The sequence below is a fragment of the Canis lupus genome, chromosome 36 (genome assembly GCF_048164855.1).
Source record: "Canis lupus baileyi chromosome 36, mCanLup2.hap1, whole genome shotgun sequence".
In the NCBI taxonomy this organism is placed as follows: domain Eukaryota; kingdom Metazoa; phylum Chordata; class Mammalia; order Carnivora; family Canidae; genus Canis; species Canis lupus.
Window position 1 is genome coordinate 29,898,891 of NC_132873.1, and position 26,276 is coordinate 29,925,166.

General features: G+C 48.6%; 2 protein-coding genes across 14 annotated transcripts in view; one reads left to right on the forward strand and one right to left on the reverse strand.

Moving 5' to 3' along the window:
* Window positions 1-489, forward strand: part of LOC140625850 (uncharacterized) — a 66,705-nt gene extending 66,216 nt beyond the window's left edge. For all 10 annotated transcript variants that reach the window (XM_072813533.1, XM_072813532.1, XM_072813534.1 and 7 more), the window contains one exon: window positions 41-489. In XM_072813533.1, coding sequence (XP_072669634.1) covers window positions 41-158 — 118 coding nt within the window. In that variant the 3' untranslated portion in view covers window positions 159-489. The remainder of the gene's footprint in view (window positions 1-40) is intronic.
* On the reverse strand, window positions 483-26,016 carry INPP1 (inositol polyphosphate-1-phosphatase). Of its 4 annotated transcripts, none has more exons than XM_072813530.1 (6): window positions 25,800-26,016; window positions 10,927-11,190; window positions 8,538-8,598; window positions 6,145-6,345; window positions 3,986-4,160; window positions 483-2,531 (listed from the first exon to the last, which is right to left on the reverse strand). In XM_072813530.1, exons 2-6 carry the CDS (start codon window positions 11,128-11,130, stop codon window positions 1,970-1,972), a joined length of 1,203 nt encoding a protein of 400 aa, XP_072669631.1. In that variant the 5' UTR covers window positions 11,131-11,190; window positions 25,800-26,016; the 3' UTR covers window positions 483-1,969. The 4 variants fall into 4 exon arrangements, with proteins under 4 accessions (XP_072669631.1, XP_072669629.1, XP_072669630.1 ...); XM_072813528.1 differs by lacking the exon at window positions 25,800-26,016 and adding an exon at window positions 23,988-24,130; XM_072813529.1 differs by lacking the exon at window positions 25,800-26,016 and adding an exon at window positions 20,268-20,378.
* Window positions 26,017-26,276: the final 260 nt, after the last annotated feature.

Consider the following 26,276-nt stretch of genomic DNA (forward strand, 5'->3'; position numbering starts at 1 on the left):
TGGAAAGGGTTCCTAAAGAGGAGTCTTTTCTTTTTTGAAGACTTTTTTTCAAGTCATCTCTAGACTTGGCGTGGGGCTCAAACTTACAACCTCAAGATCAAGAGTCACATCCCCCACCGACCAAGCCAGCCAGGTGTCCTCATAAAGGTGAGTCTTAAAAAAAAATAGTGTATGAGACAATCGTTAAAAAAACAGAGGGAAAGGTTTAAAATTCAGAATATGTCCTCAGATTGCTTTGCAAGTATTTTTAAGTTTTTTTCTTCTAAAGAAATCAGTAAGGTCATTCTCCCATGGGTGTAGTTTGTGCAAGACAAAGTGCAGGCCTGTCCTTAGACACATGCTTAAGGAAGTGCCTCAGCTTTCCTGCAGGCTGGCGAGGAGTGTGTATGGCAGATGTTACCAGAATGGACATGACTTCCTATCGTAGCTTTTCTTCTCTCATACATTGATAAACTGCTTGTTTGGATCACATTGAAGAGGACTGTTTTCACTGCATTTTATTGATAATTTACATGCTCTGAAAATGTTCATGTTGACAATAAATGCTTTTTCTTAAACCATATTCTTTTTATTTTTAAAGATTTTATTTATTTATTCATGAGACACAGAAACAGAGAGAGGCAGAGACCCCGCCAGAGGGAGAAGCAGGCTCCCTGCGGGGACCCCGATGGGGACTCGACCCAGGGCCTTGGGATCACGCCCTGAGCCCAAGGCAGACGCTCCACCACTGAGCCTCCTGGCCTCCCTCTTAAACCGTATTCTAGTTCTCTCCGTTCTGGCACATATCAGAGAGCAGGACCCATTTCTGGGCTTTTGTTTTTAACGTGATGTGTGAAGAATGAATTCAGTTTTCTTTAAATCCACCTTTAAGACAACGTAAGTGGTAAGAATATGGAGCTCGGGTGCCAGCAGCCAATCACCAAGCACAGTCGTGGTTTTAAGCGTAGTCGGTTCGACTGTCCTTACAGACCCCTGGGAGACGCTGCCGAAGTGCCCCTTGCCCCCAGAGGGCCGGGCGGAGCGACCCCAGGGCTGAGGTTTGGACCCCTCCCGGCAAAGCCCGGGCCTCACCGGGGCTGCTGAAGACCACAGGCAGAGAGGCCCGCGGCCCCAGAGGACACTGGCCATGGCACCCCGGCAGGGGTACGGGCCACCTGAGGCCGCGGTGCAGGGCTGGGCCCTTGGAGGGGCACCACGGAGCAGGGACAGGTCCTTGGAAGGCTGCCACCGAGCAGGACTGCATCCTTGGAGGGGCGTCGTGGAGCAGGGCCGCGTCCTTGGAGGGGCATCACTGAGCAGGGCTGTGTTGGCTCGATGGCTCATGGAGGTCTCTGAGTAGCTGGCCCAAGGTCCCCGTGGAGGCCTCGGGGTGAGCAGCCGGGGCTGCAGGCCGCGGGCCGAGTGCCGAGTGCCGAGCCGGCCGGTGTGTAGCAGCCCGTGGGTGTCGCCGTGGGGTGGGGAGCGTGGCCCACTAGGTGCAGGGAGGGGAGCAGCCTGTTAGGTGTGGAGGTTGTGGCCCGTTAGGTGCGGGGGTCACGGCCCGTTAGGTCCCGGGGGTGGGTCGTGGCCTGTTAGGTCCCAGGGGGGTCGTGGCCCGTTAGGTCCCAGGGGGGTCGTGGCCCGCTAGGTCCCAGGGGGTCGCAGCCCATTAAGTCCCAGAGGTGGGTCATGGCCCATTAGGTCCCAGGGGGTCGCAGCCCATTAAGTCCCCGGGGGGGGTCATGGCCTGTTAGGTCCCAGGGGGGTCATGGCCTGTTAGGTGGGGGGGTCACGGCCCGTTAAGTCGGGGGGGGGGGGTCATGGCCCATTAGGTCCCAGGGGGGTCGCGGCCCATTAAGTCCCGGGGGTGGGTTGTGGCCTGTTACGTCCCAGGGGGTTCATGGCCCATTAGGTGCAGGGGTTGCGGCCCGTTAAGTCCCGGGGGGCGCGTCGCGGCCCGTTAGGTCCCGGGGTGGGGGGTCGCAGCCCGTTAGGTGGGGGTGCCCACGGCCGCGAGGCTGGGGATGAGCAGGCCGAGGAAGGCGTCCAGCCGCTCCCTGGAGCGGTAGGCCAGCAGCCCGCCCTTGTTGGCCCAGCGCTCGGCGCCCGCAGCGCCCCGGTTAGCCGCGTGGTAGCGCAGCTGCGGCGGCTCCAGGCCCGCGCCCGGCCCGGCCCGCAGGCAGCCCTGCAGGTCCGCCACGCCGCCGCCCATGGCCCGCAGGATGGCGTGCGCCGCGCAGCAGTCCCACTTGAAGGTGGTGTCCTCCGAGAAGATGTAGACGTCGGCCAGGCCCTGCACCACGCACAGGCCCTTGTAGCCCGCGCCGGCCGCGGGGAACACGCGCTCCCCGCACACGCGGCCCACGGCGGCCTTCACGGTGGCCGCCTCGCTGGTGCTGATGACGGCGGAGAGCCCGCGCGGCTGCCCTGCCTCGGGGCCCGCGCCTCCGGCCGCCCGGGGCTCCCCGCTGCTCCCCGCAGGCCCGGCGCGCTGCAGGGAGTGAACGTTGGTCCCCAGGTAGGAAAGGCCCCAGTAGCAGCGTCCTCGCCACCTGCGGGACAGAGCAGGACAGAGTGCACGCGCGTCCCCACGGCTCCCGACGGGCCCAGGGCCTGCGCCTGCGCCTGCGCCTGCACCCGGGCCCAGCTGCCAGGACACGCACCACCTCGCCGGTCACAAGACAGGAACACAAACCACTCCCCTCCACCTGCAGGTCCCTTAGCAGCCTCACCGGGGTCTTCCTCAGCACCTTCCTCTTCCGAGCTCCGCTTTGGCTTAAACACCCAGAAACGGGGACGCGGGATTTGTGGAGCGCTTACTGCTCACTTTTTTTTTTTCTTTTTTTTTTAGATTTATCAATGAGAGACGGAGAGGGGGGCAAAGGGAGAAGCAGGCTCTCCCTGCAGGGAGCCTGATCCCAGGACCCCGGGGTTATGCCCTGGGCCGAAGGTAGACGCTCAACCACTGGGCCACCCAGAGGCCCCTTGTTTCTCAATGTTTAACTATTCTGTTAGGTCAGGTTGCAGATTCCTCTACTTACAGAGGCGGGGGTCGGGCCCTAGAGACCACAACCGTGAGCGTGTCACTCAGTGGTGGAATCTGCACATCAGCTCCGGAAGCCCCGCTCCCCAGTGACTACCCTGCCAATCATTTCTAGGCCATAATTATGTCTGCAGCGAGTCCCAGTTCTTAATTTCTTAATAATTCTTTAAAGATAACAGGGGATACACTTTCAGTTTGCAAGAAGGCAGGGTAGAGAAAAAAGGGCAAAATTGCACAGGTGCAGTTTATGTTCATTAAAGAACAAATCTTAGTTGCCTGAAGCAACTCAAAGTTCAAGAAGGTGTAGTCATTCACATGGAAAAATAGGGCCTATTTCGAAACTGAAACCACCAGAAAATAGCTGCTGGCTTCCACTTGGACCCTACCTTGCCCCGGAGTCAACCAAAGTGTGGGCCACGGAGCAGAGGCGATGGGCAGCCTTGCCACCTCCACGCCCAGTGTGCGGTTCACGCCCGGGCAGGAGGGGGAGCACCCCACAGTCACCGTCTAATCTTCGCCAAACCTACTCATCTTTTCATTGGAAAATTTTCATATTTGTTTTGAGTTTCTTCTAAAATTACATAAATGCGTGACTTGGCCACATAGTGATAGCATCTACCTCATTCCAAAAGTAGTAAAAGACAGCGTTACCACCGTTCTTTCATTCTGGTTTTGAATGACAGGGGACAGGGAACGGGATCGCTGTATTTCAAATGTAAGACGACTACGTCTCCAAGATAGACTTCCCGTTACGAGTTACTGGCAGCATGCACCTAGCCCTCACTAAAATTATCTTTAATCTAAGACTGAAAATAGAATTTTAATTCACACCTGCAGACTTTAGTAGGAACTCTTCAGTGTATCAAGTCATGGTGATGTCAAGTGATAATCTCAACAATAAGCAAAACTGAGGTTGTAAGTTCCCCCAAACCACAACACGCCTAGAAATCTTCATCTTTTTACCTGAGGGTGGTTAGGTCTTGTGATACGAAAGGTTGGTTGATGACTCCCATTAGGGGGACCCCTGTGTGTAGGTCATAGACACCAATTAAAATGGTGACACACTGAAGCCCGCTGGGGAAGATTCCTTCGTTGGATTTAATATCAGTAGAACCTTTTATATACTGATAAGTGGAATCTGAAAAAAAATGAAGCATATTTGGTTGGATTCAGGCAATGATTATTTGAAAGGTAAAGACAAAATAAAATAATGAAAAAAATAAAAAATAAAATAATGACAGGTATGGCTATACACTCTGTCCTGTATAATTTGTCTTTTACTAGTGTGGCAGCTGCTGTGGTTCTCATGTGTCCTCCCCAAATTCTAACCCCCAAAAGGGGGATGGTATTAGTAAGTCATAAGGGTGCAACCCTCATTAATGCAATTGGTGCCTTATAAAAGGGGATCCCGAGACAGCCCTAGTCCCTTGTGCCATGTGAGGACGCGGTGCCAGCTCTGAAGCCGGGAGCGAGCCTCCATCTTACCATGCCAGCTCCTTGATCTTGGACTTTGCAGCCTTCAGAACCTTGAAAATAAGTTTCTGTTGTTTCTGAGCTACCTTGTCCGTGGTATTTCGTTTAGCGGCCTGAACAGACTGCAGGAGCAATCAAGTTTTACCTCTGGGTGTCACTTGCATTGAATTGTTACTGGATCTCTTGTACTTCCATTTTTAAGATGCCTGTGTTCCATCTTCCCCAACCCTACGGGAACTCTTGAAGGGAGAGGATGCGTTTATAGTTCCTGTGGCCCCTAGCATGGCACCTGGCATGTGATAAGCACTCAAATATCCATCACATGTCAAAAGCATTGAAAAGCTAATGACTCAGGATAACTGGTGGGATTCTTTAGAGCTCCTCTTACTCAGAAGACAAGTATAATATGGACGGATGGATGGAAAAATCTTCCAGAAGTCTCTCAGGGGTGGAATCACCTTTCTTTTTTTGGTCTCCCGAGCCGAGGAAGGAAAGAGACACAAAATGTGGCACAAAAAAAGAAGAAATTGATGGTGCTCCGGTGAAAAAGAAGCCGAGGTGCTAGGTTTCCCCCTGAGAGACATACGTGCGGCAGCTGCCGGCCAGCATCTAGTAAGTCGGCACCCCGTTACGGGGGCGGGCGCACAGGACCCACAGAGCTGGCTCGCAGAATCCATTTAGGATAGCGCCAAGAAATGGGAGAGCCCTCTCCCTCAGAATCCTCAACTAATGCTAATCTGCCATCAAGTTACAAAAGATTTTGGGAAAGATGCTTAGTCTGCAGATGTAATCCACTGAATGAATGTCCTGTAATTCCCTGGTTATTAGAGGCATTTTTATGACGTCATACCGGCTCGTGTGCAAGACGGAAGCTGGGGGGGCCAAGGGGCATCTGCCGGGGCGGCCCCACCTGGGCTGGCACAGCCTGCGCGGCAAGTGGACATGAAGCAAAGGAGAGACGCAAGCCGGCAGCCAGGGCCTTGCACTGACAACCTCGCCGAATAGACCAGAAACATGGGGCCAGAGGCTGCGGCGCTACAGCCCCGCGGACAAGAGAGTAGGAAGCTGTATGAGGCCACAAGCTGCCAGGGAGTTGCGATCCGTCCTGATCCCCTTATAGGCCCGGATGGAGGTTTGGCTCTTAATTGAATTAGTGGTCACTGCTTCAAAATCGGGGCGGTATCACTTAAAAACCTGGATTTTATTTTCTCTTTAAAAACTGGAAGATCTGGACTGCGCTTCCATGTGGCAACAATCCGCTGGAGCGGAGTGTTCCTTAAATGGCATGTGTGCTCCCTTCGTCACACTGATTGCGCTCCTATCACTTCATGACTCCGTCCTGTTTACCAGTTTGGCCCTTGCAATCTTTCAAAGAAGACTTGATTCAGTTTGATATAGATGTACGTGTGTACACACCCACCGACAGATGCACACCAGCACACGTTATAGAGCTGTTGACACACAAATCCACAACAACACACTGTCACACATACACCTCCACTCTTCACCGCTCATCTTAGGGCCTTGAGATGTTAAAGATGTCTAGGAGAATTCAACTTCACTCTCGACTGTTATTTTCCCAAGCCTCCCCACCCCACAGAGGGATTTCTAAAAAGAACAAATCAAAGCAAACACTCCCCTGTACTTACCAATGGGATCCACCCAGATTCCCAAAATGTCCTGAGGAATGTTGATCTCTACCGAATCAAGAGTTGGGTCCGTAAGGGTGACATCCTGATGAACGACCTTGGCTAGTGCTTCAGACGCCAGCTTGTTCCCATTAAGGACCTTGCTAAGAAGCTCTACTGTCTCTTCCTCCGTCGGACACAGCCTCAAGATAATCTTTTCCCCTAGAATAAAGACAAACTAAAAGCCATTATTACATCTCAAGAGTTTCAGGGGAGGAAACAGCAGCAGAAGGGTGAGGAGGAGCAAGAGCCGCCCCTTAGATTAGGGGAGGGCAGCACGTCCATACTGTGGTTGCTAAGCACCGGGTGGCTTCACGAGGCCACAGTGGCCCAGGAGTCACTCATCTACCTCCTGTGACGTGAGGGATGGATTCCAAGTATCAAAGAAACATCTTCCCGAAAACCGTCCACATGGGCACACGTGCACAATTTTGTGCACAGCTTACGGGGGCTTGGGGGCCCCTGGACCCTGAGTCCTTGATAGTATTTATTTTTGCCTTTTGCCTTTTAATATAACTCGGTCAGCCTGTTACCGTTTGGACGGAGGATCACAGAGCTGTGAGCAGCACACGGAAGGTGAGGACGCTTGTGCCCAGGAGGTAGGCCAGCAGCAGCCAGAACGCTCCCACGGGGCAAACTGTGGTGACAGGACACTCGGGCGAAGGCTCCCCTCGGGGAGGCGGCCGGGAGCAGATGCGAGCAGAGCCCCTGCTCCGGACGCGGCCACGGTGCCCCGGCACACGCTCCCCTGCAGCCCTGGACACGCGGCCCACGGGAGGACAGAGGCCGACGGACAGTGACCCAAGGGCCGGCAGGACAAGACAGGGCGTTCCAGGCCGCAGGTGACGCGACAGGTGCCCCCAGGCCCCAGGCCACTGCGGGACCGCAGCACCCACGGGTCGGACACTTGGGACGCAGGATCCCACCCACAGCCGAGTTTCGGAGGCCTGGGCGCTGCGTGTGTCCCGTACGGCCTGGGAAGCACAGTAGGACCCCGAACGGGGATGACTCTGGGTCAGCAAGACCCACACCGCTGTACTTAGTGAAGCGACACTCAAACTAGACCATGGAGTTGGGGCCCAACGACACCCCACACGGCCCTTACCCCAGCTCCTGCGCTGGGCTCGGGAGGTGTCCTGGGATCATCGAGGAGCAAACCCGGCTCGTTACTCCTGTGCTTACAATTCTCCAGTGAATTCCCACCAACTACTTCTGCTCCTGCCTGCGCTCACCTCCCCATCCCAGGCTCCACATTTCTCTGGCCCAGGCCCGCTAAGCTCCTCCTCCTCCTCAGGTCTCAGGAAAGGTAAGTGGCAGCTCTTGTGGCCCCTAAAGCTCCAGGTAAATGAAATGTTAAAGTAACTGTTTTTGACGTAGCCAAACACAGGATTTCAGGCACAGGATTGCTTATTAGTTAATCACTTATTAGGTGGTTTTTAACCTTACGAAGTTTACAGGCGATTTCTCTGAGCGTCCCAGAACCGACCCCATCTTAGTACGTAGCCCATGCAGGTGACACTCTTCCAGCGTTAATCCAGAACTTAGTTTTTCCTTTGTAACTGTGCCTCTGGATGTTTGACTATTGGCCACATGATCAATGATAAAGTTCACTATTTTAATCTTCTACCATTAAACAAACAAAACACCCAAACTAAAAATAATTTGTGTCTCTGTAAAGGATCAGAGATTTTTATTTTTTTTTTCTCTCTACCATCAGGGAACATGGAGGTACATCAATGGAGCTTCTGGCCTGCAGGAAACTAATTAAAGAAGACTTAAAATTTGGTACTAAAAGGAAACTTTTATTTAATCCAACTCCTTTTACAGAGATTCTAAGACCAGAGAACTGATGAGGTGAACAAGTTTTCTTTGCTCAAGAGCACACAGTATTTCATAGATAGATAGGGCTGCTCTAGATTCTCAGGCAAGGCCTCTGGGCTTCCCAGGAGGCTCAAGAATGGGTTTAAAACTTGGACCTAAAATTGTCCATACCACTGTGTAATGTGCATCTTTCTGAGAACATCTGTAACTTCTGCTAGATTCTCAAAGGGCCATGCAACTTCCCCAAAGGTCATCAAATATTATTTTAAATGCTCTAGATTTATATCTAAAATAATACGCATAGACTTGCTAAATAATTCCAAGATACTAATAATTCCAAGATACTAATAATTCCAAGTTAATTCTCCAACTTAAATGGCGTGATATTCTCAGGTACTGAATGAAGCTTAACATTCAAATATGTTATTTACATGAAAGGCTCCCAAACCCTCATTTATTCCATGATGTTGTTGAAAATTAGAATACCATATGATGATTAAGTCATAAAAATACAGTAAAATTCATATACTTACCCAATTCGTTAGTAAACTCATTTGATTCTTCTCCCAAAATTTTTTTTCCCAAACCTGGAAACTGAATGATTCAGAGTATGACAAAGAAATCAAAAAACAAAACAAAGACAAAACAAAAACAGAACCCCCCCAATCCCACGTACATGTTTAATTCTTAACATATTTTCATTTTGTACTTCAAATTACATAGCACAACTAGATCTGAAATTCATCACTCCAGAAATCAATCCAAGTATAAAAAGTGAAGTCAGCTTGACTCAGTACTTCACTTTCTAATATTTTCCTGCTCCTCTGCCCCCCCAGGAAGTCCAAATCATGGTAGGAGTCTGCAGTACTTTAGAAACTTCGTCCTTCCATTTAAGGGCCATAGAACTAGAATATTTGCAAAGAAGATATTTTACCCGTTGCTCATCAACAGCACCGTGCTAGCTTATGGAGTTAACAGTGCTGCCCAAGTACCCAAGACCATTACTAATTAAGACTAGAGGATAACATGAGAGTTTGCTTTCATCTTCAGGCATTTGCTGCACCTGTTGGAGGTATCCTTGGACTTCAGGCAAGGAGAGAAAAAAAAAAAAGGAACTATTTTCTTGACGGATCATTAATACATCATCATAGAATGAAAAAAAAACAAACAAAAAAAACAACCCATGGAGCTAAGTAAGAATCTTTTCTCTCTCTGTAGGACCAGGAAGCATTCAAGATACATTTTGCTTCTGATCCTCTCTGTAGTAAAGAGAATTTTTCTCAAACTATGTGCTGAATTATGATCTGCGTGATGTTCTCAGGCTGCAAAAGCAAGGAAATGCTTCAAATATTTGAATTCAGTCATTTGCAGATGGCCAATAATTTTAATAGTGCCCACCACATCTTGTTTTGTTTTTCCTCTTTTAAAGAACAGCGCAGGTCGACAGGGGCTGCCAATGAGCCCACTCATGCACGGCTGCAGCTTGGTCTCCCAACTGCCTAAAGACCTGTTTCTGAGGTTACAGGATGTAAGGGTCATGAAACAAAGGCATCTAGCAAAAAGTGAATGTCATTCCTTTGTTCATAAGTCCTGTCATATATTTTATGAATGAACAAGTGCCTGTTACAATGCTCTGGGGCAAATATTAGCTAATGAAAGTTAATGTTGATATGTTTCTAATCCATATAATTGCTCAACCATCCCTTGTACCCAACTACTTGATCAGAAAAAAAAAAAAAGAAAAGAAAAGAATTTATTGGAGCCAGATATTACAGGGCATGAAAAAGTAGAGTTTGTAGAGATTTCAAGGGGTCATTTACTCTCTCTTCCTGCCTATGGTCAAGAATATACTTTAAATGATTCAAAATATTTTGAGAATTTCAGTAGAAACTATTCTAATATTTTGTAGTGCTGTCATAAAGTTCTATCCTCCCAAATCTTAAAAAAATGTTTGATTATTAGATTATCATGCAAAAGCAAACATAGTATTGCAAAGAATGCAACTCTAGAGCCAGTCAGCCAGTGCTCAAAAGCCAGCCCTGCCACTCACTTGCTGTGTAACCTTGGGCAAATTACTTAACCTGTCTGTGCTTCTTTTTTCTGATCCGTTGGAATAATAGTTCTTATCTCATAAAATTACTACGATAGTTAAATAAATTAATATATTTAGAGCCGTTAGAAGTCCCTGACACACAGTAAGGACTTATAAGTGTCTGCTAGTGTTATTATTTATTATTACTACTTATGAATAGTTTCTTTTCCCAGGCAGCTTCAGATAGTTAGAATCATGATCATTGTTAGTTATAAGCAATGATTTTCTATGAGAATAAAAGGGGATTTTCAGGCTTCAGGCTTGTACAAGCCCGTAACTGATTAGATAACCATTTGATAAAAGATTATATCAAAAGGCAGGACAGGATATGACAAATCAAAAAAAAAAAAAAAAGAAGTCAATAAAATAGTATGTTCTCATTGCTACTGAGATAAATTCTATGTCCCAGGCACACAAATACACATCGAAGGAAAATGTTCTGACAATATTTAGTAAACCATAGCTGTGGTTCTCTCTAATGGTAGGATTAAGGATTCTTATTTTTGCTTATTTTCCAGAGAATGTGTATTATTTATTAAAAAGAAATTCATTAATAAATAAAAAGCTCCCTATCCAAATGTTTCTCTTTAGCTGTCAGAACTGTGATTTCTTTTTTGCCTTATATGCTTTTCTATTTTTTAGTTTTTTTCTGCAATGAACATTTTAGTCATTTTATAGTCAAAACAGGAGGGGAAATCCCAAGTTGTTTATATTAGAGTCCTGGGTGCTAGTGTTCTGAGGTAGGGAAGGACAAGAAAAAGACAGGCTATGTATTGGGAAAAACCACAGGGTGAGGATTTTGTGATTACGTTGGCTGTGACCTTCCCTACCTTGTTCTCCATGTTCTGTTTTATGACTTCCTGTACGAGGACATCAGCCAGCGTCTTAAAATCAACGGCAAACTTCTTGTTCTTTTCTCCGTCTTTCTTTTCTTCTATCAGGAGCTGGAAGAGGGCCTCCTGCTGCCTGCAGGCCCGGGCGATGTTGGCAGCCTTCTCCGAGACGCGGAGCAGCTCCCGCAGGACGGCTGACATTTCGGAACCTGGCTCTGCAGCTCAGCCGCTGGCGGAATGGGGCCCGGCCTGGGCCGGCAGCTGGGAAGCCCAGGAACGTGGGAGAGAAAGCAGTTCAGGGCCGACGTAGGGACGTGCGGCCTACTACATCACCCGCTGGGGTCGGCGGGGTCAGCCAGGCTGGTGTGGCCCACGCACATCCCGGCGTGGAAGACCACATGGCATCTAAAATCTGAAACTTATTTTTTAAATGCTTCCAAAAAATACTTTGAGTCTCAAAAATCCGTTATGCAAAAAATTGAATGCTCAGTGAAAGAAGGGCTTTGAACATCTACATTATTAATCCCTAGAGCGACAGGCAGGCAGATAGGAAACCACAGGGTTGGAAGGAAAGCCTAAGTCTTGTCGTGACCTTGGAGTGGTGGCTCAGGCTCAGTGGCCCTGGAAGTAGCGCTTTCTTTCACCATATTGGGGAACAGGAGAGCAGTGGAGGAGGATTTATCCTATCAGTTTGGGGGCAGCTTTCACAAGTACTGTAGCTACCTTTCCCCCGAAGCCTCTCCAAGCCTGGTACGTGGTGTCATCGTGAGAATTACCGGGAGGGCTGTCAGCCTCGTCTTATGGTCAAGGGACCTGAAGCCTGGAGGGAGGAGGTAACTTCTTCAGGCTTACACAAGACTAAGCGGCAGGGCCCTGAGTCAGTCCTACACACACGCTCGGGCTCTCTATGACCATAATCAACACTCACCTTCTTAAAAAAAGAAAACAAAAGTTCTTTAACAGACTCTACAAGACTGAGGACCAATGCAACAAAGCTATCAGTGCTACAGGGTTAACTGGGAATGGTCATAGTTGCTTTGTCTTAGGTTTGCTCCCCCAAAAAGCTATTTTCTTAAGCTTATGGGTCAAACACCATGACAAACCATATCCGCCTTCAACACCAGTAAAAGGAAAGTGAATAAAAATGAGACATCTTCCTTTACTATTAGGTAGATCAAGCTGCTGTAAGTTAGCATTCATTCTTGCAAGTATGGTGAGACAGGTACGGATACTCTGCTCTTAGGCACGCAGACAAGTGGGATTCCAGAAGGCGTTTGAGAAAAATGTATCGAGATCCCTAGAGATGTCACTACCTTTAACCAGTAATTCCATTTTGCCTTAATTTGTCTTCAAAAAAAACAAAAAACAAACAAACAAAAAACAAACAGAAAGAGTTGGGTTGGGTTAAAATATTTCTGCAAAATAAGGATTAATATTTACAATACCTAAAAGAAATAATGACACGTATATGGTATAAATTATAGATAATATACATAAAATGTACACATAAACATGTTGGGGTACACATGCCCCAGGAGTATAAATTCAGTAACTTAGACAAATTTGATTTCTTAGTAAATGTTCTAAGTGATTCTATTATAAGGGAAGAGAAAATAATCAGTGAACCAATAGTATCCTGAAAAGCAGCATGAAGATTTTTTTTTTTTTTTAGCATGAAGATTTTAAAGGGTCTAGTTTGAGAGCTTTCTGGATAAAGAATAACAGTATTCTCTATTTTCCTCAACTTTGTTAAAAAGCAGTTTTGTTTTGTTTTAAAGAAATACCACACCACTGCCCTGTTGCAGGACCAGGAAACTTTGCCTGCGATGCCCTCGGAACACTGAGGCGAGCTACTCACGCAGACTGCAAACCCCAGGAAACAGCACCAGCCCTTCCCTCACACAGGACGCTCGCCAGCTTAGTGCCGAGGGGTTTCTGCGTCGCTGCCCCAGAGGTCTCGATCTCTCCCCTTTGAGCTTGACCTGTATTTCCTCAATACGGACCATATTCTCCCACAACCTGGGCACAGCTACTTGACCAGTAGGAAAGAAGTATCAGCTACAAACTTCAGTCCTGAGCGTAACAGGTGTACAGATTTTAGGAATTCATCATAACCCAATAATCAGGCTTTTCAGTTCCAAAGTTATCCTGGAGTCCGACCTTAATCACTATTCTGACCCCGGGAAACACTAGCATATTTCGTCAGGCTCCAGGCTGAATGCCCAGGTTCAGCTCTCTCCAGCCATCCTGGAGAGCCCAGCACTATTTGCCTTTCTTCAGGGTCCTAGCTCCCTAAAAAAAAAAAACCAAAAAAAACAAATCTCTCACAGCTCTCATGATCTACATGCAAAACGTTCTGATTGACCTGCGCAAGTAGGCTGCTACTGGCCGAATGGACCATTTCCTCCGTACAAGTGGAACCCCCATTCTCACGGCTTCTCCAGAAGCTGCTTTCACATGCCTCCCTCCATCTGTGCTCCCCTCAGTTCATGAAGACCACAACCCTGAGGGGTGCGCAGGTCAAGTCATCCTCACCCGGAACAACTCAACTCAAAGTACTCAACTTGCCTGTGGAGAACCTGAGGTCTATGTTCAATGGCAAGTTTCTTCAGATTTGTCAATAACTCTAACACTTGTAAAAATTATCTTTCAGATGATTTTTTAAAAAAGATTTATTTTAGAAAGAGAGAGAGAGAGAGACTCAAGCAGACTCTACGCGGACCACGGAGCCCAACATGGGGCTCAATCTCATTCCTGAGATCATGACCTGAGCCAAAAATCAAGACTCGGATGCTTAACTGACTGAGCCACCCGGGTGCCCCACACTTACGTGATTTTTTAAAAAGCAAATTTACATATTCATTTTTTGACCTAAGTTAGTTTTACTGAAACATTTCAAATACTTTATTTTTTTTTAAGATTTTACTTATTTATTCATGAGAGACAGAGAGAGAGAGGCAGAGACACAGGCAGAGGGAGAAGCAGGCCCCATGCAGGGAGCCCAATGTGGGACTCGATCCCGGGTCTCTAGGATCACACCCTGGGCTGCAGGCGGCGTTAAACCGCTGGGCCACTGGGGCTGCCCCATTTCAAATACTTTAAGTGAAACGTATTATATAGACTTGTGATTAGGAAGTTAGGACATTTACCATAAATTTAATAGCTTTGAATATAGAAGAAATTCTTTTTGATTAGTATTTCTTCATAGTTGACCCGGGAGCCACCTGGATCACATAAAGACTCCTGGGCTGCATCCCACCTTGGCTGAGTCAGACTCTGCGGGGCGGGGCCCGGGGTCTGTCCTGTCAGCCTCCCAGATGGCGCTAAGCACTGCGGTGGAACAGCTACCATTCTCCAGGCCCCGATTCTTCTTTGGCACCGTGCGTGACCGGTCCGCAGGAGCTGGCCCGTGGTGGCGGATACCTTGGGGCACCGTGTAGGTGCCCTGGTTCTGACAGTCGTCCACGTGCAGAGACAGGCCCAAGTTAAGACAATAGCTGACCTGTACTCGGTGCTTGCCGTATGCCAGGGATCCTTCTAAGCACTTTATGTGTATTATTCGTTTAACTTTCGCACAACTTTATGAGGAAGGTACTACGATCTCTACCTTCCAGATGAAGAAACGGAGGCATGGGAGGTTAAGCAGCCCCAAATCACACAGCTCGGAAGCGGCCGGGACAAGATTCAAGTCCCCAGAAAACAGAAGAAGCCCTCACTGTAAGCCAGCACTCTAGCCAATAAAATTCTTTCATAAAATCTTAGCTGCTAACTCAGGGGAGGAGTAATTATTGGGTAAATCATCACAAGCATATTATTAAAAGGTGCGTTATAGGGCAGCCCCAGTAGTGCAGTGGTTTAGTGCCGCCTGCAGCCCGGGGTGTGATCCTGAGGACCGGGGATCGAGTCCCATGTCAGGCTCCCAGTGTGGAGCCTGTTTCTCCCTCTGCCTGTGTTTCTGCCTCTCTCTCTTCCTGTGTCTCTATGAATAAATAAATAAAATATATTTTTAAAAGATTTTATTTTATTTATTCATGAGAGAGAGAGAGAGAGGCAGAGACATAGGCAGAGGGAGAAACAGGCTCCATGCAGGGAGCCCGATGTGGGACTTGATCCCGGGTCTCCAAGATCAGGTCCTGGGCCGAAGGCAGCACTAAACCGCTGAGCCACCTGGGCTGCCCTAAAATATTAAAAAAAAAAAAAAAAAAAAAAAAAAATTGGTGCGTTATAGGGCAAAAAAAGTAGAGAAACACACCTAGCTGATAGTAGTCACTAGTTTGACTATTAAAATCACCACCTGAAAATAAAATAAAATAATAAAATAAAATAAAAAATAAAATAAAATAAAATAAAATCACCATCTGGCATTTGACTTCCTTTCTACTCCTAGAAAGTCCTTTTTCCCAGCTGGTCCTCCATGTAAATCATCTTTGCTGGAGAGTAAAATCCCACCCATCACATCCTTCTTAGTCCTTCTTAACTGGCGGCTTTGGCATCGGGTAAGGGCCTAGCTCAGGCCTCGCATCTAACTCCTCTTGGATTACTTTGCTGCGGCTGCTGAGACAAAATACCACCGCCTGGGGGGTTCAACAGCAGCAGTTTATTTTTCTCACAGTTCTGAAGTTCCAAGAGTGAGGCGTCCGCAGGCGTGGTTTCTCCTGAAGCCTCTCCCCTTGACACGCAGATGCCACCTCCTTGCCGAGTCCTCACCCAGCTTCTCCTCTGTGCAGAGCATCCCTGGTGTCTCTCCCTCTTTTTATGAAGACACCAGTCAGACTGGATTAGGGCTCATCTATATGGCCTTGTTAACCCTAATCACCTCCTTGAAGGCCCAGTCTCCAAATACAATCACAGTACGGGGCACTGGGGGTTAGGGCCTTAATACACAGATGTGGGGGGACTGGAGCTTACCCCCAACACCCCTCCTGAAAGAAAGACCTTGGTAATCTTAGCAGATATCAACAAAGTCTATTCCTTTGTCTTTTGTTTTCTGGCCAAACAGTAAAAATGGAGTAGCAGTCTCTTCCCCATTCATATGGCCAATAAATTTAGTTCCGTGGGTCAATCTCCCTATTAGGGGCCATTCAGTTTATTTATTTATTTATTTATTTATTTATTTATTTATTTATTTATTTATTGTTTTTGTTTTTGGCCATTCACTTTAATAGCCAAGTCGTTGGGGATCCCCGGGTGGCTCAGCAGTTTAGCACCTGCCTTCGACCCAGGGCACGATCCTGGAGTCTCAGGATCAAGTCCTGCATCGGGCTCCCTGCATGGAGCCTGCTTCTCCCTCTGCCTGTGTCTCTGCCTCTCTCTCTCTCTCTCTCTCTCTCTCTCTGTGTCTATCATAAATAAATAAATAAATAAATAAATAAATAAATAAATAAATAAATAAATCTTTAAAAAAAAAATAGCCAAGTCATTAATGATGCAGTGAACCTGGGATTAGCGCTCATCAGCCTTACTCGGGGACAGCACATTTCAAGGCATATTTCATCAGAAGGGTTTTAAAGAGGTTACATTCGTCACCATCTCAAACCAAAGGTGCATTAACAGACGTGCATCGCAACATCAGAAATAGTCTCTTTAGATTTTCGTGGTGTTTTTCATCTCCAGTTGGAGAAATGGTGAATAAATCGAAGTGGGGAAAAAAAAAAATGCTCTTAAGACTGTTCCTGGAAGCCCAAACGTCTCTACACAGACCAAACTCCATTTAATCCCTAAACATTCCGATAATTTCAGCAAACCACCAGTGTTTTAAAAATCACATTTGAATAATATGCACATATTTCGGACGTGATGCGTAGTATAATAGGAAAGACCCAGGCCTTGGGGACACACGTGGCCTCCTCGTCATGGACAGCTGTGTGGCGCCAGGTGATTTACTTACCCCTTCTGAGCCTCCCTCCTCTGTAACAGGAATATAATACGCAAGTTGCCAGGAGCTAGTGACGATCAAATGAGAGATTTCGGGAAAAGAACCAGCACAGAGCTCTGCACGCCGGGAGCCCAGGACAGCGGTGGCTTTTACGCGCGGCTTCATGGAAACCACAGGCACGCGTCCTTGTTTGAGAACTTAGGAGGCTGGCGACCCGGGGGCCACCGAGACCTCGTCTGCAAGGCCGCTAGGCCACGAACCCCGAAGGCTGGGAGCTACTCGCAGTCCCGGGGTGACCCACAACAAGCTTCCTTTGCAGGCCGGTCTGACTGCCTGGGCCTGGCCGGGTTGGGGCGCCTCGGGGTCCGTGGGGATCCCAGGCCGGGCGCGGCCGCTCTGTGCCGAGCCTGGCGGTGCCACGAGCCGGCCTGCTTCGGGGTCGCGGCCGCAGCGGCCACACAACGAGGGCCCTCAACGGACAGGACTGCCCGCCTGAACGAGCAAGAAGGTCAAAGCGTTCCCGTCGACATCGCTTCCTCCTGCGGGGATCCACGGCGTCTGCAGCTTTGCGCCGTTCGAGGCCTCCCTCCACCCCCACCCACATCCTGAACCCAGGTTTTCATCCTCTGACGATGGACAATTTGGAGCTGCCGTGTGGCGGCCGAGCCCGACGGTCCTGGCCACGGGGAAGGAAGCCAGGCTTCACGGGTCGCCTGGGTGTCCTAGGGGGAGGCGGCCAGTGGCCTCTCAAGGGGGCGCCGATGCCCGAGGGTCTCTAGTGGGCCAGCCAGGGGCCGGCCGCAGCCTCACGTGGCACACACCGCCGTCACAGAGCAGTCGTCACTTCGCTCCCCCTCCATGGCACTGGCCTGAGGACAGGTGGCCGCCCAGCAGGAGTGCAGGGACAGGCCTGGGCCCATACGGACTCTGCTGGGGGCTCAACCGGCCCAGCTGGAGCACCAGCCAGGGCTAACGTGCAACCTGCTAACAGTAGCCTCACGGGTGCCACCTGGCTCCTTCACCTGCCCACCTGGTCACCTAGGCGGGGGACTATGTCAGAAGCACTGGTGGCTGTTTAAATACTGCCTTTTAACTCCCTGGGAACTAAACTATCTTTCCAGTGGATGAGCCTTGTTCACCTTTCAGGTATTTGATTGTCAAACATTTCTCAGAATCCATTAAGAGGTGCAGGATGGGGACCCCCGGGGGCTCAGCGGCTGAGCGTCTCCTTCCACCCAGGGTGTGACCCGGGGTCCCGGGATCCAGGCCCGCGTTGGGCTCCCTCATGGAGCCTGCTTCTCCCTAGGCCTGGGTCCCTGCCTCTCTCTCCCTCTCTCTCTCTCTCTCTGTGTGTGTGTGTGTGTGTGTCTCTCATGAATAAATAGATAAATCTTAAAAAAAAAAAAAAAAAAGACCCTACTATGCAGCAGTGAGAATGGATGAATCGCTGTAGGCGACAACGTGGCCACATGTCACAGAAACAGGGTGTTGAGGGAAAGATGTCAGCCACAGACCCATGTAGTGGGCGATTTACTTGAAGTCTGAGAACAGGCGATGCTGACTTGGGATGTCGGAAGTCACAGCGGAGGCCCGGCCTGCAGGAGAGGAGGGGCCGTAGCCCTGGGTCTGGGTGCAGCCGCCGCAGGGCCTCTGTAGACCCCTGGAGCGGTGCGCCTGGGACCTGCGTGCTGCTCTGTTTCTAGTTCAACGAGGAGCAGTTTTAAAAGTGTGTGTGTGGAGAGACACAGAGAGACAGAGACAGGGAGACACACAGAGACAGAGAGAGAGAGACACACACACAGAGACAGAGAGAGAGACAGGCACGGGCGTGCCCTCCGTGGGGGCAACATGTAGTTGAAACATATGAAAACTACCTACGTGAACAGCCCCGCCCGGGTTCTGATCCGCGCGAGGTGTGCCTCGGCTGCTGGGCCCCGATGTGCGTTGCTTCAGTTTGGGACGCGCAGAGCACAGCTGGGCTCGCCCAGAGACGGCCCCAGCTGGTGCCCCCGGGCCTCCTGCCCGCCCAGACCGGGAGCCGGGGTGCTGGGGCTGGGCGGCCTCCCCCGGGCCTGGGCCCGAGCGCGAGGGGAGAGGGTGGGGATGGCTGCTGAGGATAGTTTTCATATGTTTCAACTTTTATGCGCTCAAGGATGTGTTTAGAACAACCGTGGTGTCACAAATTCCATAGAAGATGAAAAACAGAAGCAGATTCAGTATAACCGTCTTAGCTATAGGAAAGAATACAATTTTTTTTTTAAAGAATACGAATGTAATGTATAATTCAAGGCAGAAAGAAAAGACACAAGACGTATGGCTTGTAGAAAGACTTCCTGTAGCAGATTATAGTTGTGATAATTGTTCATCAGAATCTAGTCTTACTAATCTTCAAGTCCCTTTTGATGTTTTCCTTCACAGGTAACATTTTGCAATCATCTCTGTCTTTCTGAACACCTGCAGCACTTACTTTCACACCAGCTCACTTAACATTTGCCTTTTTCTGTCTGTGCGGGCTTTGTGGGTGGGTAGTAGGGCTTCGGTTTAGGCCGCAGGAGAGTTAGTTCCTAGGCTAGGCTTTGCCTTGAACCAACCAGGTGTGAGACCTTGGCCTCATGACTTAAGCTGTCCGGGTCTTGTTTCCCTTGGAGGGACACAGAGCTTGAAGGAGATGATGTCTATGGTCTGTTCCAGTTCAAAACTTCCCCAAAAAAAAAAAAAAAACAAAAAACAAAAAACAAAAAAAAAAAACTTCCCTGTTTTTTTTTTTGTGTGTGTGTGTTTTTTTTTTTTTTTTTTTGTATCTGTTTTCCAAATAAAAGAAGCTGCCGAATACTATCCAGCCTTAAAAAGGAATGAAATTCTGGTACATTCTACGACATGGATGAACTTTGGAAACATTATGCTAAGTGAACTAAGCCGACTCAAAAGAACAAGTATTATATGATTCCACTTATGTGAGGTACCCAAAAAGGTCAAATTTGTAGAGACAGAAAGTAGAATGGTGCTTACTGAGGCTGGAGAGAGAGAATAGGGAGTTATTGTTTAATGGGTCTAGACTACCAATTTGGGATAGGGAGAGGGTTCTGGAAATGATAGTGGTGATGGTTCCATAGCAGTGGGAATGTACTTTACGCCAGTGAATTATACACTTGAAAATGGTTATAATAGTAAATTTTGTTTATATATATATATTTATATATATATGCAAATTTTGTTTATATATATATATTTACTACAATTTTTAGAGAATAAAAATTGAAATTATAGATTTGAAAAATGCACATTTAAAACCTGTTGATATTTATCATCTACCTAACGAGGATATAATAAATACTTGTTGATTGACTGGAAAAAATGAGACTGGGGGAGGGGCATGAAAATTAGGTTTAAAGGGCACTAGGCTATTTGTCTTAAAGTTGATTTTTTGGGGGATCCCTGGGTGGATCAGCGGATTGGCGCCTACCTTTGGCCCAGGGCACGATCCTGGAGTCCTGGGATCAAGTCCTGTGTCGAGCTCCCGGCATGGAGCCTGCTTCTCCCTCCTCCTGTGTCTCTGCCTCTCTCTCCTCTATGACTATCATGAATAAATAATTTTTTAAAAAGTTGATTTTTTTCCAGGAATCACATTGGTTTTTAATACTTAGATTATATGTTCATATATAGTGGTCAGGGTGTGGATGGAGGTGTTAATGAACATTATGAGGAGGACCTAAGCCCTCATCCAAGCCAGCCCATGGAGCACCATTATTCTCTAATGGGCTATAAATTCCTTGAGAACAGGATACACTTTTTTTTTTCTATCTCCTAATGATGCACATGGGGAGTTCTGTTAGTTAATTGTTTGATTTTCATTCCATTGGAGATAAACATGTTTAAATCTTTTTTTTAATTTTTTTTTTACAAAGAATTTATTTATTCATGAGAAACACACACACACACACACACACACACACACACACACAAACAGAGGCAGAGACACAGGCAGAGGGAGAAGCAGGCTCCATGCGGGGAGCCCGACGTGGGACTCCATCCCAGGTCTCCAGTATCACGCCCCGGGCTGAAGGTGGCGCTAAACCACTAAGTCACCGGAGCTGCTGATAAACATGTTTAAAAAGATTTTCTTCCACCAAAATTAATTTGTAAGAGATTATTCATTATGCAAATCTTCAGGTTATAACTGTTAGACAATTCAAAAGAGTTCTTTACAGACCTTTTTAGAAGATGGCTTTTATTCTGTAATAATAAATAACATGACCAAAATATATTCTCTGAATGTTATAGTAGGAAAGCAAACATCATAGATCATGTTATGTATCATTTTTTTGCTGACTGGATTTAGTAGCATATCAGTCATTCTACTTTAACTTTGTAGAGGCAAAAATTGATTTTTAACAGATATTTACTAATGTTGAATAAATCAATACCCAATATTGAATGTAACATTTGCCTTTAAAGGAACACAAATAAAATACAGTTCTTTTGGGAGCCTGGCTTCGGCTCAGGTCGTGATCTTGGGGTCCTGTGATCGATTCCTTAATAGGACTTCCCGCAGGAAGCCTGCTTCTCTCTCTTCCTGTCTCTGCCTCTCTCTGTGTGTCTCTCATGAATAAATAAATAAATTATATATATATATATATATGAAAGAATATAGTCCTTTTACCTGAAAAGCTCAAATTAATAAAGACATAAATGGTTCATTAGAACAATATGTAAAAAAAAAAAAAGAACAATATGTAAATATACTAAATTCTCTTGCATTCTTGCTAATCCTGCTACTGTCTAAGCTGGTTATCTTCTTGACCTGATTCTTTATTTCTACCTCCCCCATCCTTTGCTATTAATGATGCTTACCATCAGCCATATTTTTAAAACAGACCTGTCTTATTCCCAGATCAAACTGGGATTATATGTGATTGTATGTAATTCTTGCAAATTCCCGGGAGAAGAAAAAAAAAAAAAAACCTGAGAAGTTTTCTAGAATTTGGAAGATCAGATCCTATTTAAAAAGCAACTGATAATGAAAAATTATGACATCCCTGTAACTAAATTAAGTCCTCCTTAAGCAATATTAAAAGACCAGTTTCTTTTGGTCATTTAAATTTAACTCCTTTGCTATTAACTAGAACTCTCATTAGCATTGCAAGAAACCTACCATCATCATTCTGTAAAGAAAAGGACAAGTTTAAGGATCTATTGGTAAGGTTAGCAAATATTCACATTAATTTAAACTTGGATAATTAAGTTAGGAGGTTTTAAATATTTAGATGATTTAAAATAAAAACAAGCCAGCAAACAACCCTCTCCACCCCTCAAAAAAACAAGAGAAATAGAGAAAAGGAATGGAGAGAGAAGAAAAGGAAACTCTCATAGTTCCCATCATAGTAATTCATCTTAAATTCTTTTATAGATGTTCAATGCTCTATTTTGTTAGTTCATTTTATATATAATTGACCAAATTTTATGCCCAACTTTTTTTTTTCTTTTTTGGATGGGGTTAGGTCATTTTAATAAAAGCTATAAATAAATTATTAAAATTTATACGCTTGTTTTCTCTAGTTAGGAACACAAAAGGGGTAGAAAATAAATCTGTTACATGAAAGATATAGCCCAGTATTTTGCTATGGTTTACGAGTCACAGGAATCGGCATTAAAAGCCCATTAATGAAATGTTCCTATAACACTAGAGGACTTGAATTAACATTGCATTCCACATAAAAAGAGACTGAACATGCAAAAATGTTTGTTAGGTCAATCACCAGGAGGCGTGACTACAAAAGGATATAAAAGTTTTAGATTTCTTAAATGGATGACATCATCATATTAGTAAAACCATAGCTTCCATTTAAGAACATTTTATGTACAGGGATGAGAGAGATTATGTCAGCTATTCATTCCAGCAAGTTGTTTCCCACCAGGTGTTTCCCAACCTTGCCTTTTTTTTTATTTTTTAATTTTATCATTTTGACCTATTTGACGTATCATCAGGAGAGATCACTTTAGAGATTCACTTTAGAGATTCTGATTCAGGAAGTCCCAAGTTGCAACCCAGAATCTTTTTTTTTTTTTTTAATTTTTTTTTTTTTTTTGCAACCCAGAATCTTTTAAAACCACTTTTGTCACTCGCTCCCCAATGTACTCACTGCCTGAGGTAATTTTTTAAATTAGGCAAATTTGGTAAACACTACACTAATCATAAGAGATGGGAAACAAAACACTGTCAACTCTGCTTTGATTTCTAAACTCTAAACCCAACAAAAACGTCAATCTACAGAGTTTTCTTAGCTTCAGGACAAGATTTAAAATATTTTAACCAGGACATTTGTGAAGGACACCCATCCAGAAAAGCTCATATATACCGTCCTTACCTTTAATAAGTGAAGAAGATAACTTGTTTTTATTAATCATTTTATGTAACATAATTATCTTTTACACAATTTATCTATAAGATGAAATAGAACAAGACATTTCCTAATTGTTATCAGAGACAGCAATAAAAGGAGAAATACATGTATAATGAATAGCGTTATAACTTTTGCTTCACGGTTCTTCTCTGTCCAAGAAGACATTATTTTTTACAGGACTACCACAAGCATAGTTACCATTTAAGTCTATAATGAGATGTTGCACATCCAACAGCAAGGCCAGGCTGCAATTCCCAACCACACGGTGCTGTGGTCCAAAAGCATGAAAAGAACTGGTAGCTTATTCTGTGCAAAAAGTGTTAACTTACATAAAATCCTCTTTGTGACCAAGATCTAACTTCAAGGGTAGCATAAAAATCCACAAAAGCTTAAAAGTAAAGTAGCCTCTACATTAGAATCCAGACAAATGTACTGAAAAACGAACTCTGCCATTGCCTTTATTTTTTTCTTTATGTTCTCTATTTTTAAGGTCAAGAATGAGGTCACTGGGCTAACGCATTAGTGGTAGTAGTTGAGTGGCTTATTTTCATCAGGAGGCGTGGCGGGCGGATCCTGACCCACCTGTCGGGCCTCAACCTCAGGGCTCGCAGGAAGCCCCCCCCCCCGCCCCGCCCGGGCCGCAGGGGTGCCCGCCGCCCCGGAGCGCCACCCCGCCCGCCCGCAGGTCCCGCAGCGTCTCCCGGGCCGAGCCTCCCGCCGACCCTCCCCCTCCGCTCCCGTCGGGTCCGTCCCCGGGCCTCGAGCTCCCCGCCCTCACTCACCTGCTCCGCGGGCCGCGGCGCACCTGCCGCCTGCACAGCCCGGGGGCCCCGAGCCGAGGGGAGGGGGGAGGCGGGGAGGGGGAGAGGGGAGGCCGCGGGGAGGGGAGCCAGGGAGGCCGCGAGGAGGGGGAGGCCGCGGGGAGAGGAGTCAGGGAGGCCGCGGGGAGGCCGCGGGAGGGGAGGAGGAGGGAGGGGGGAGGCCGCGGGGCGGGGAGGCAGGGAGGGGAGGAGGGAGGGGGGAGGCCGCGGGGCGGGGAGGCAGGGAGGGGAGGAGGAAGGAGGGGGGAGGCCGAGGAGCGGGGCGGGGGACGGGCAGAGGGGCTCCGGGGGGAGGGGGCCGGCCGCAGGGAGGGCAGGGGGCAGGCCACGGGCAGGGGGTTGCGGCGGGGAGGGGTGGAGGCCGCGGGGCAGGGGGTGGAGGCCGCGGAAGGAGGGAGCCCTCCTGCGCGCCCGGCCGGGATGCGGCGCCGGGGAGGCCGCGGCCTTTCCCTCCAGAAGCGGAAGGGGCGGGGGAGGGGGAGGGGGAAGAGGAGGAGGAGGAGGAGGATGAGGCGGGAGGGGTGGCGCGGGGCTCCGCGGAGGCGGCCCAAGGGCAAGGCGACCCGGCGGCGGTCGCGCTCCCCGGCCGCTCGGCCCTGGCCGCACCCCCTCGGCTGCTCCCGGGCGGCCAGGCCAGGGCACCCACGCGGGGCCGGCGTCCGCGACGTCACAGGTGCTGCCTGGGGGCGGGGCGCCGGGCAGCCCAGGTCCTGGGCCTCCTGGGCCTCCTGGGCCTCCTCCCCGCTCCTAACCTGAACCCTAACCCTAACCCTGACCCTAACCCCAACCCCTCCTAACCCCCCTACCCCCTTCCACCCCCTCCCACCCCCGCCTACCCCCTCCTACCTCCTAACTCCCTCCTACCCCCTCTACCCCCTCCTACCCTCTCCTAACCCCCCTACCCTTCCACCCCTACCCCTCCTAACTCCCCCCACCTCCTCCTAACACCCCCTCCTACCCCACCCAACCCCACCCCCTCTTACCCTCCCCCTCCCCCACCCCTCCTCTCTCCCACCCCTTCCTCCTCTCCCCCTCCCCCTTCCCCCCTACTCCCCCACCCCACGCCCTCCTCCCACCCCCTCCTCCGCGGCTCCTCGGCCTTCCCCGTGGCCGCCCCACGTGGTCTCGAGGCCCCCGTCGTCACCCTCCGGGGACTAAGGGCCTGCGGGCGACCGGGGCGTGAAGACTTCCTGCGGGTGGACCGGGTCTTGTCCCGCGGGCAGAAGCGTCGGGTGCGCTGGTCGCGGTTCCAGCCCGCGGTGTCCCGGGCGCCCGGCGGGGCCACGTGGGGGGCCGCGGGTCTCTAACACCCTCTGGGCTGCGGCGCCCAGTGTCCCTCACAGGCGGCGTCTGGGTCGGGAGAGGAGTGGGAGTCTGCGAGCGCCCTGCGCCGCCCTGGTCCGCGCCCTCCGCCTGCAGCGCGGGCCCCCGCGGCCGTGCACCTGCCTCCCCCTCCGTGGCCTTCGCGGTACCCTTCGCGGTACCCTTCGCGGTACCTTCCCGGCCTGTCCACGCGGCCGCCCCGCGCCGCGGGGTCCTGAGCAGGAGCAAGCACCGCAGCAGGAGGCCGGGCACGACCCCGTGCAGGGGGAGGGGGAGGGGGAGGGGCTGAACACGCGCAGCCCCTGGGACGCCCCGGGTCAGGGTCTGGGGTCCGGGGATGCCGCCACCTCGGCTCCCTGCCCAGCGGGCCTTTGCTTCCCCCTCTCACTCTCCCTGTTTTCTCTCTTTCTCAACTAAATAAAATCTTTATTTAAAAAAAAAGAACCTTACATGTCCCAGACTGCGTCTCTCTGCTCCCATTTCCTCCTGCGGTCTCTAGGTTAGAGAGCTCGGGTCCCTTGGTCCAGGACTCCAGCCCGGTAGTCACAGCCAAGGGCCCTCTGCCGATGCCCCAGGTTTACAGCTGCTCCTTCTCGCGGGCACCCTGCGGGCCTTACTGTCATCTCCCTAAAAAAGAACAAAACCGACTTCAAGAAGTTAGGCCGTTCCTTTAAACGTGTGTCACGTGGTAAGGCCAAATTTGAACCCAGCCGGATGACTTCAGGACTCCCATCCTATTATCTACTCATGCTTTAAAAGCCTTTCTCAGATGTTAAATTTGAGAAAGATTAAACGATTTGAATTTTTTAGAAGTCTTAAAAGTTGGTGGCTCCTGAGCGGCATAGTCGGGTCAGTGGTTGAGGGTCTGCGCTCTGGTCAGGGTCTCGGGTTGGGGATGGAACCCCACATGGGCTCTTCCCCACGGCC